The following is an 11223-nucleotide window of genomic DNA, read 5'->3' on the forward strand; positions in this document are numbered from 1 at the left end:
AGCTGTTCTGTTTTGGATATAGGGTCTCACTGTGTAGCTCAGGCTTGCCTGATACTGATGATTCTCAACCCCTAGAAAGCTGGGATCATAGCTAAGTGCTGCCATGCCTGCTTTGCCATAGTTTGTTTCATCACAGAGAAAGCACAATGGGGCATTCACATTTACACAGAGAGGAGTCAAGATTAAAAACTTAAAATTAGCAGTCTGTCTGGCGTTAAAGCCCCTGTGTGACTATGACATCAATGTGGGCTGTTTGAGGCCAGTCTCTGTTGCTTCTGTTTTATCACACACAGCTAAGAGAGAGGGTTGGCATTGCAGCAGTGTCCTTATAGAGGGACATGTCCTCGGCAAGTCTGAAGGGGTTGGCAGCATTTTGAGAACGGGGGGGGGGGTGATAAAGGAACATAGAGTGAAAGAAAGACTTTGACTTAACCAAAGTTAAGACCAAGTGAGAGGGGAGACAGTGTGGGATTTGGAATCAGGGGAGAAAGAGGCCACTAACTTCAGAAGAATCTTAGGCAAGGATGCTGGGCCTGGGCCCCATCTCTACACACAGGGGACAATGTCCTCAAATAGGCACTGTGCAAAGCTGGACCAACCTCTTTGGGTTGCATGCTTGTGCAGGTTCTATTTCTTCCCATCAGAGCACTTCCATTGCCCTTTAAAGGTTCCATTCATGGGTGTGAGTCAAAGTCACAGCCTTTGTCAGGAAGCCTTACAAGAACAGTGAATTACGCCGTGTTTAGAGAATGTCAGTGCCCCATCCAGGTGCCTGGTACTGGAGGCACACAACCATAGCTGTGGAATGGAAGACAGATTATTCAGGTTGTTTTTCTATATTATCTTGTCCACAGGGTTTCATTCAGCCACCATTCAGAGACTAACCAATTCAAATGTCTGTACCAAGGATGAATCTCTCTCCAGAATCACCTACCAGTGGTGTTTTCAATGTTGCCACTTGAAAATATGAAGGCATCTCAAATGTCCTCAGAGACCAAACTGAGTGGAGGATGCCCCATCTCCAACCAGCTTCCTCCAGTGCTCATCTCAGACAACGAGCTCCTGTCAACCTGAGTCAGGCTGCAGTTCTCCATACCTCCTCCCACGCTTCACATTCCCGACCTATCAGGGAGCTTTCAACTCCTGGATCCTTTGAATCACAGATCTTCCTTCCATAGACTGAATTGTGTAAGAGTGTATGCTCTGGAGGTGGACTGCTGGGTTTGAAAACAAAACCCACCACTTAAGTAACAATTTGTTTAACTCCTCTGCACAGAGTTTCCTTAAATAGAAAGTAGAGATAATAACACGTTGTGTTTCAGAGGGGCCTTTTGAGAAGCCATGGAGATAACAAGTGGTGTGTATGTGTGTGTAAAATGTTAGTTTTTACCATCACCTTCACCATCAGCATAGACACCTACCCCTGTCATTACCACCACCATCATAACCATCACCATTGCCATCATCCCTACCATTGGTGGAGTCATGGCTATCCTAATTGATGATCTTACCATCTCTCCACAGACCTCTACCTACGGCCACACTTGCCTTCCTCCAATCTCCACCATGTAGCCTACATCAACCTTTAAAAGAATAATCTCACATCACTCAATAGATTACATTTATATCAATGTTTCCAATGAGATGGAGTAAAGACAAAGGTACTAACATGGCTTTAATTGTCAATCTTGGGGCACTAATGGCCTCAGACCTACTATGTGCCTTCTCAGTTTAGGATCTTATGATGTTCCCTTTGCTGTGTCTTCCCCTCTTTTCTTCCTTTCATGGTCAAAAATGCTCCACCATATTGGTTAATTCTCTCTACACACCAAAGGCCTCCTGTGGTGGAACTGCCCAGCAAAATACCATCTGTGACATGTAGTCCTGAGAGTCCTCAAGTCAGTGAACCTATTTCTAGCTTTATCTGTGAACTTCTTAGCATCCCACATGGATAACCATTCCTTTCTTGGCCCCGCCCCCACCTCTGTTGGTTGGGTGCTTTTTTTTTTTTTTTTAAACTACCCTTTCTCTTCCAACTTCTGGCTTCCCTGATCACCCTCGCTAAATCCTTCTCTTGTTCTCATCCTTCACTGATGGTCTGGTTCTCTGGCTTGGCCTTCATTGCAGGTTGACACCCAAATCCTCTCATGTATGTCCTATCATCTTTCTGAGCTGCAGGACCATGTCCATCCACAGGGGTGTTTCAAGAGTGCTTCAAACAGAACATTCATGAAGCTGAAATCTCAGCTTGGACTTCCTTTCTCGTCCCAGTGAATGACACCAGCACCCCTTCTGCTGCCCAAGTCAGAGTCTGAGTCATCTTTGTCTCCTTCCTTTTCTTCCCTCCCACATTTAGTTAATCTATTGACTCTATCTTGTTGATACATGCAGATCTATCAACTTATCTCTGTGCCCCAACACTCCATTAGTACAAGTCCACATCTCCGTCCTACTAGTAACTATTACCTCCTAGCCCATAGCCCGTGCTCTCTCTCTCAGTCTCTCCCATTCTGCTAAGGATCAGGAAGGGGTGGGGTGAGGTGGGGGTGGTGGGGGGGAATGTGTCTTAAAAGGCTTGTCAGAGAATCAACAGGCCTTGCATACAAAAGAAGAATTCCTTTAGCAAATGAAAAGTACCACATTATGGCCCTGTCTCAGTAATTCATCAGGTAAACATGAGGAATCTGAGAAGTCTTGCTGCGAAAGAATCCGTTCATGATTTTCAGGAAGGGCTGAGGGAGGTGTGTTCTAGGGACAGAACAGAACCTAAGGCCTCCCAATGATAGGCCAGTGCCTTATCACTAAGCTATTATCCAGTTCTGAATTGTTTAACCAGGTATTTCCCAAGCTTCTTTGAGCATAAATCTCTTCTCTGAGCCTGCCTTGTTCCTTTCCCTTCCCTCTGGTTCTATCTCCCCTCCCTTCTTCCCTCCCTCCCTCCCTTTCTCCCTCCCTCCCTCCCTCCCTCCATTCCTTTCTATAGTACTAAGAATAGAAACCAGGACCTTGTGCACACTGGGAATGTAATCTATTATGCCATACTCCCTAGCCCCAGGGCAAACTTCTTGAAGAACACCGTATGCTATTTTAAAATACAAATGTAGTCACTGTCTAAGTTTGAAAATAAGACAGATAAGCGGATTAAAAAAAAACACCTGAGTTTTTTTCCTGTGGAACACTGGTAGCTCTGAGATAGCTGTGCAGAGTAATGATAGACCAGACCACCAACAGATCCAGATCCTGGGACCCACTATGTGCTAGGTACTCAACCCACTATGTGCTAGATACTCCTCATTTATCATCTTGAGTCCCTACAGCAAAGCAGCAGGTGGGCATGGCCCTCTTGAGGGAAATCTGCACACAGATTCCGTAAGCATTCAGATCCAAGCCCACATAAGCCATCCAGATGGAGCCTCTCATGCCTGTTAGTCCAGGTGGTTTTAAAGTCACAGCTTGTAATAACAGGATGGCATTAGAAGGTTACGTTTCAACAGTAGGAAACATTGCAAGCAGGAAAAATCAAAAGGCTTGGGTATAAGTTCCAAGAAGAGAGTTATCTCACTCTCTTGTTATCTACTCTGTCCCTGTGTCCCTTCAGAGAATTCTTCAGACAACCGTAGCCTGTTGTACATTCTGCCCTTAAGTAACTACAGAGCCATCACACTACCCCAGGAAGACCTCCCTGCTTAAGAACTATGTGTGTGATCCTGAGTATGTGTAATACTAGCATTTGGAAAACTGAGGTATGGTGTTCATGTGTTCAAGATTGGTCTGTGCTACAGAGTGAATATGAAGCCAGCCTGGTCTATACAGTGAGACCCTGTTTAGAAACCAAACCAAGCGAACAACAACTATATGCTGCTTCCCAGCTCCCATCTAACTCTGGGTTTCCAAGGCGTGTGTTCTACACCTTCATTATCTGTGCCCACCTCTCCTTTAGATACTTAGAATTATATAGCTTGTGCCACATTTGAAATCTATCTATTCACTAAAACAACCTTCCAGCCGTTCTCCGCCATTTCTCCCCCGTGAACAGTTGTGCCATGACTTCAATCCCATCTGTCCTTCAGTACATCCTCAGAGCATATTCTAGCAGGAATAGCTAGATGTGTTTGTCATCAAAATTGGGTCGTTATGGTGCCTCTCACTACTTGGAAATCAAGTTAACTTTTGGAAATCAAACACGTTGAGTTGGTGGTGGATGGCATCAGGTGTGTGCAGAAATGGGACACCCAAAGAAGGCTTGGGTGTCAGCAGAGGCCAGAGGAAAGGGCATCCTTACTCTCTGCACACACCCTTACATTGTAAAGGGTAAGCGGGACCCTAATCAGATCAGCTATGGGTAACAGGAGTCTACCCAACTGAAGCAAGGATGCTAACTGGAAGAGAGAGCTGCTCATCAATGCATCCTGTTCTGGTGTATGAGCTGTAGTGTGCACTGTGCAAGATACAGCACAGTGACCTGGCAGCTAGGACTACCACAGCACTGATGAAAGGAGTCACCAGTGGACATAGGTTTTTGAAACTTTGAAGGGCTAGTGACACAGCCAATTTAGGTCCCTTGGATCAGAGGAGACTTCCCCTAAGGTACCCAATTCCTCTGCTCAAATTATGAGCCCTCCAGAGCAATCTTCTGAGGGCCATCATGGAATGTTCTGGAAGAGAATGGTATGTCTCCATTGGGTCTCCTCATGGGAGAATTCAATAGCATGTATGCTGAGAAACTGACCACGCACGGATTCATACAGTAAGTGTTCAGTAAAGGCAAGTTAAATCAGGCCAGTATAGTGTAACCCTGCATGCACAGCTGGAGGAGAGTGGTGAAGCAAGCTGAAAACGTCTTTCCTGATGCCAACATCTCTTCTGCCCTGACAATGTTAGAAGTTGCTAGGCTCAGGAAGGGTTGCTCATCTGTCCAGGAAGGGGGAGGAGGAGCAGACCAGCTGAGGAACAGAGGCCGCCATCCTTACCTGGATCTCCGTCTGCACTGTGCATTTGACAAGCTTGAAGTTCTTCCCGGGGTTGAAGCTGTTGCTGTAGAAGCAGACCTTGAGGATGCGCACGTCTTCCTTCTCCACATCTACCGGTACCACCACCATGGGCTCTGGGGGGCCCTCGGGCCGGCGTAAAGTGCCCACTTTTACACGACTCAGGGGCTCAGACACCCCGGACATCCTCTCAGACTGCAGCTAGGACCGGCACATCGCAATCCTGCAGAGACGACAGAGAGAGACAGCCACAGAGTGAGCTCTTGCAAGCCATGTGCCTCATCCCCCAGGCTGGTACACCCACAAGACCCACAACGGATACAACAGCCCATTCTTTTAATCCTGAAAACTCCCTGCAAAGGCCTCCAGCTGCCTCGACTGGGGAGGCTGTGACGTATGGGAGCCAATGGGGAAAACATCCAGGTATATAATCTAGACTCGCTTTAAAGCACACAAGCCCTGTCTTCTAGCCCTATTTCCTTCCCTGTTCTACTCAGGCTCCCAGGCAAGAGGCCCACACTTAGCACAGGAGGCAGCTGCGAGAGGAGGCGGCTGTGGCATGACACAGAAGAGCAGAAAAAGCAGGGAGTGAGGCTGTGATAAATACGAGAAGGGAAACAGGAGTGGAGAGGAAAATCTGAGAAGAAACAGAACTTGGGGATCGGTGGCCCCAAGAGAATGTGCAGAGAAGAAGATAAAGTGCCCAGATCAGGTCCAGGCCGTTAACTTGACTGATCTGCCCACAACCTCAGTATTTGCTAGAGTTTTCATACAAGGAGGCCTGGACCTCATAGGAACTCACCACATAGAGCACCAGGGGTCACAGAAAGGCTGGCCTAGGGGAAAAGCCCCTTGGCTAGTTCCCTGCTGTTTAGGGTGGAAAGTTGTTTTGCATGACAGATGGAGCTCCTCTGGGCTTCTGCATGCTGCAGCCTATACTGAGGACAGCCTGGCCACAGTACTGACAGAAGTCAATTAAGAACCCGTGTAATCTCTACTTCAGCCTGAATCTCAGCTTTCTTAATCTAGCCTTTGCATCCAACAGCACTATCAAGGACTGACTTCCTCCTGATCTAGAGCAAGGGATTAGGCTATTGAGATGGCTCAGCAGAGAGATGCCTGACCATCCCACGAAGAATTCCATTCTCAATCCCACAAGGTGGCAGGAGAGAACTTACTCCAGAGATTAGTTTGTACTGCACATGAGTGTCTGCACATGTACATGGGTACACACACACACACACACACACCCCATAAATAAATGTATAAAATTATAAAGTGGGGGAATGCCCAAAAGAAGTGAGAAAAGTTGTAACTATGCGTTGGCAACATCAGCTGAGGCTTGTACGGGGGTCACCAGTGTATCCCTGTCCTCTGTGCTGGCATTGAATGTGTCTGTGGTGAGGATTAGATGGTCTTAATTTCCAAGAATTTTTCTAACGATCGCCTTAAGCTTGGGTCTGACGGCTCACACCTGTCATTTCAGCACTGGGGAAGCTGAGGAGGGAGGTTTGCCATAAAGGTCTGATCTACAGAGCAAGACCTTGTCTCAAAGCAAAAAGCCACCCGGCTAGTTCTAGAATGAGCTAAGCTCTAGATCTGAGACTTTTTTTTTTTTTTTTTTTAAAGATTTATTTATTATATGTAAGTACACTGTAGCTGTCTTCAGATACTCCAGAAGAGGGCATCAGATCTTGTTACGGATGGTTATGAGCCACCATGTGGTTGCTGGGATTTGAACTCCGGACCTTCGGAAGAGCAGTCAGGTGCTCTAACCCACTGAGCCATCTCACCAGCCCCTGAGACTTATTCTTAGAGATAAAAGATGTACCTTCTCATATGAGTGTGGTTTGGGGGTGGGGTGGGGGTGGGGTGTTGCCTGCACCGGGAATCAGAAGGGAAAAATAATGGAGCTGGCAGAGTCACAGTCAAGTATTTTAGAAGCAGAACACAGTCTATGATTGTTTATTTATTCTGATCCAGGTACCAGGAAAGATTTGAATAGTCATTACTCTAAGGAACTATTCCTTTAAAACAAACAATAAAACAGTGGCTGGGAAGATGGCTCAGTCAATAAAGTACAAAGACCAGAGTTCAGATCCCCAGTAACCTCATAAAATCCAGGTATGGTGCTCCTATAACCCCAGCACTGGGGGCTGTGGAGAGGAAAAGATGGGTCTTGGTGCTTGCTGGCCAGTCTAGTTGAATCCACGAGCTCTCAGTTCCACAAGAAATCTTGTCTCCAAGAATAAAATGAAGACTGAATGAGCAAGACATTCAAATCTTACCCCTGACCTCTACCTGAGTGTGCACACATACCTCGAATGTACATGCGTGTGCACACATACCTCGTATGTACACGTGTGTGCACACATACCTCGTATGTACATGCGTGTGCACACATACCTCGCATGTACATGCGTGTGCACACATACCTCGNATGTACATGCGTGTGCACACATACCTCGTATGTACATGCGTGTGCACACATACCTCGTATGTACATGCGTGTGCACACATACCTCGTATGTACGTGTATATATACTCACACAACAACAACAACAACAAAGGAGATATGTTTTAGGAAGGGGACAAAGGAAGTATTGTAAGAATTCAGGGAGAAAAAAGACATGTGTCTTGGGTCGGGGCAGGCAGAAAAGGGGAGCACAAAGCTGAGCTCACAAGGGTGGGTACATCTTGAGACTAGACTGACAGAGAGGAGAACATGTGTTCTAGAAGTCTATCTGAATTTGTATACCTGTCTCTATGAATACTTCTCTTTCTTGCTATGTAAACCTCCCTCCCTCCCTCTCTCTCTCTCTCTCTCTCTTTCTCTCTCTCTCCATACCACTTCCTCTATGTGTACTGGGCCCTAGTGTTCTGTCCTACAGTAACAATCCATATGAATTCTTCTTGATCTATAGGAAGGGATTCAGAAGTTATTTGAGTGGCATCTTCAGGAAGCACTCCCAGGAGTGTAGAACAATGTGGCATTGAAGGAAAGACAGGCGAAAAGAGGACTGTGTGCTGAATACTGAAACTTGGACACGCCCAGTTTCAATCCTCTGGGAACTGGAGGGGACTGGAGAAGCCAGGATGGATCGACAATATCTCACTCAGAGAAAGGGAGAGCTGGGAACATGTCTACTCCACTTCGTATGCTCAGTGTTCCTGGCAGTTCCTGTCAGTTCTGCACAAGGGAGATGCCAGAAAGCCTTTAGGCAAAGATGCAGAGCCAGCAGCTGGGAGATGAGGGCGAATACTGAAGTGGCAAGGCCTGAGGGGACCCAGGAGGGATGATGGCAATGGTACTTTAGAACTGAGAAGATGGGGGGGGGGGGTATTTAGTCCCTAAATAGCATAGTCCTAGTCAGGAGTAGAAACAAGCAACTGTATATGCTCCAGTAAGTGCTGGCCTGCTGACTTGAGGATCTGCTGGTCTGGTGGGCTTCAACTTGTGTGTGGTAATTTGTACACAAGGCTTTCACAAAGGTGGATTTGGGGACAGGCATCTGAGGGGGAAGTGGAGTGATCTATGACACACAACCCCAGGGAATTGACCTTATCTGCAACGGACTGAATACATGAGGCCCTTAATATTTATATGCTCAAATTCTAACCCCCCAAGATGCTGGTATGAGGGTATAGAAGTGTGGAGATATAGAGCCCCAATGAGTAGGATTAGGGACCTTTTAAAAGGGGACCCAAGAGAACTTTGTCACTCTTTCTTTGTTACAGCAAAAGGTCAGCACTGTGTACCTGGGAAGGGGACCTCACCCACACTTGTCCATGCTAGTGCCTCAATTTTGCCTTTCAGCCTCCAAAGGATTTTTGTGTGGTAGCCAACTCATCTCTGGTACTTTGTTATAGCAGCACAAACCAATCAAAACAGAAATGCTAGTGTCCTAAGAGTGAAGGCCAATGGCTGGACACACGAGTGACCATGGGAGACGTGGCACAGCAATGATGCTGGGTCATGCTGGTGGGAACACAGACTCAAGGATAGAAAGGTCATTAACCCAACATCCAGTTTACAAAAGGCAACCCCTCGGCATCCATAATGAAGAAAGCAGGGCATGTGTGAGAGTCTTCAGTGACCCCCATCAGGCACCCCTTCAGTCTAGGTACCATCTTCATTCAGAGGACTGCAGCATCAGTAGGCACATCCTAGACACCCCCAGATGCCCCTGAAATGCTGCACAAGTACGAGAGAATACTTAAATAGGCCTAATGTGTTGGTAATGTTCAAGATCCAACAATGAGAGCTGGGGAACACTCCATGGTCATTTGTCATGTGTCACTGAGTACCGAGGAATGTGGAGGCAGCAATCCCTGCTTGAAGATAAAGCAGAAGGTTGAAGCCTATGCCTAGACACAGCCAGGGCAAAGTGTCAGGGACTGAGGAACGAGACCTTCAGATGCTCTTGAGCCTGCGCTGTTATGGCTGCTCCTAGAGCAGAGCTTTGTTTTCCATTGTAAACACAGAGGCAGTGAGAAAACTGCAGTAAGAATGTGGGGGGAATGTGACCACGGCAGCCAGCATTAGGAGACAGCCTGGCAGCCTCTTACCACAGCATCACGGGATCCTCTTTCTCGGTATTTACCCAAAGTACTTGAAAACTTAACAGCCATGCCTGCTCACCGAGGTTAATGGCAGTCTTATCTGTAATCGCCAAAATACGGAATGAGTCAAGGTGAATGGATATGCAAAAATGGTATATCCACACAATAAACTCTTATTCACACTGAAGAGAAGAGTTGAGGCTGGGTAAAGATGGCACAGAGCTGGCCGTGCAAGCACAGGGACCTGAGCTCTATCCCCAGAACTCATGTTGTTGCTGTTGTTGTTTTAATAGCCATGAGTGGTGCCATGCATTTATCACCCCATTGTTAGGGAAAGTAGAGACAGGAAGATACCTGGGCCTTACAGGCCTACCTGGTGAGTTCCAGGTCAATGAGAGCTTGTTTCAAAGAAAGTAGCCTATACTCCCTTAAGACCCAAAGCTGCTGGCCAAGCCTCCATATGTGCATGCGCATTAGTGCATACATGTGCCCTAGGATCCAATATGCACATGCGCATTGGTGCTTGTATCCTCCCACATAGATGTGCTGCTGTGCTGGCTAGTTTTGTGTCAACTTGACACAAGCTGGAGCTATTACAGAATAAGGAGCTTCAGTAGGGGAAATGCTTCCATGAGATCCCGCTGTGGGGCATTTTCTCAATTAGTGATCAAGGGGGAGAGGCCCCTTGTGGGTGGGACCATCTCTGGGCTGGTAGTCTTGGGTTCTATAAGAGAGCAAGCTGAGCAAGCCAGGGGAAGCAAGCCAGTAAGGAACATCCCTCCATGGCCTCTGCACCAGCTCCTGCTTCCTGGCCTGTTTGAATTCCAGTCCTGACTTCCTTTGGTGATGAGCAGTAGTGTGGAAGTGTAAGCTGAATAAACCCTTTCCTTCCCAACTTGCTTCTTGGTCATGATGTTTGTGCAGGAATAGAAACACTGACTAAGACAGCTATCCTCATGTTTAGGAACACATTTGCAAACACACTCGCACACACGCAAGCATGCATGCACAAAGAGAGAAGAGTTATCAAGCTATGAACTCCATGGAAGAACTTAAAGTGATTATATTTTTTCTTTGAGACAGGGTCTCAGTGTGAATGTCAACCTGGCCTCACGTTCACAGAGATCCACCTGCCTTGGCCTCTCGAGTGCTGAGATTTAAGGCGTGGGCCCCATATACAGCTAAATGAATATTTTTTAAGTAAAAGAGAAGTCTATGTACATCCTGTGTGGTTACAACTGTGAAAAAACAGAAGTTTAAGGATGAATTTAAGGCCAGGAGTTGCCCTGAGGAGACGGGGAGGTATTAACGGAGAGCACAGAGTATGCTCAGACAATGGGAATGTTCTCTGTGATTCCATAATGGTAGGCAAGGATCTTCGTACTCCTGTCTGTCTTGTAGACACCACAGGAGGGATAAAGTCTGATGTTAAACCACAGAGAAGGCCACAATGGTATCAGTATGGGATTAGTAATGGGAGAAGCTGTGCATATGGTGATGAGTGGCATTATGGGAATTCTTTGCATTTCCTGTAATTTTTCGCTAAGCCTAAAACTACTCTTAAAAAACAAGTATGCAGGCCGGGCGTGGTGGCGCACGCCTTTAATCCCAGCACTCGGGAGGCAGAGGCAGGCGGATTTCTGAGTTCGAGGCCAGCCTGGTCTACAAAGTG

General features: G+C 46.8%; 1 protein-coding gene across 5 annotated transcripts in view; it reads right to left on the bottom strand.

The window, feature by feature from the left end:
• Ptk2b (protein tyrosine kinase 2 beta) overlaps positions 1 to 11223 on the bottom strand; it is a 121226-nt gene that overhangs the window by 48929 nt on the left and 61074 nt on the right. For all 5 annotated transcript variants that reach the window (XM_021204087.2, XM_021204085.2, XM_029541375.1 and 2 more), the window contains exon 2: positions 4971 to 5211. In XM_021204087.2, coding sequence (XP_021059746.1) covers positions 4971 to 5174 — 204 coding nt within the window. In that variant the 5' untranslated portion in view covers positions 5175 to 5211. The remainder of the gene's footprint in view (positions 1 to 4970; positions 5212 to 11223) is intronic.

The sequence above is a fragment of the Mus pahari genome, chromosome 8 (assembly GCF_900095145.1).
Source record: "Mus pahari chromosome 8, PAHARI_EIJ_v1.1, whole genome shotgun sequence".
In the NCBI taxonomy this organism is placed as follows: Eukaryota; Metazoa; Chordata; class Mammalia; order Rodentia; family Muridae; genus Mus; species Mus pahari.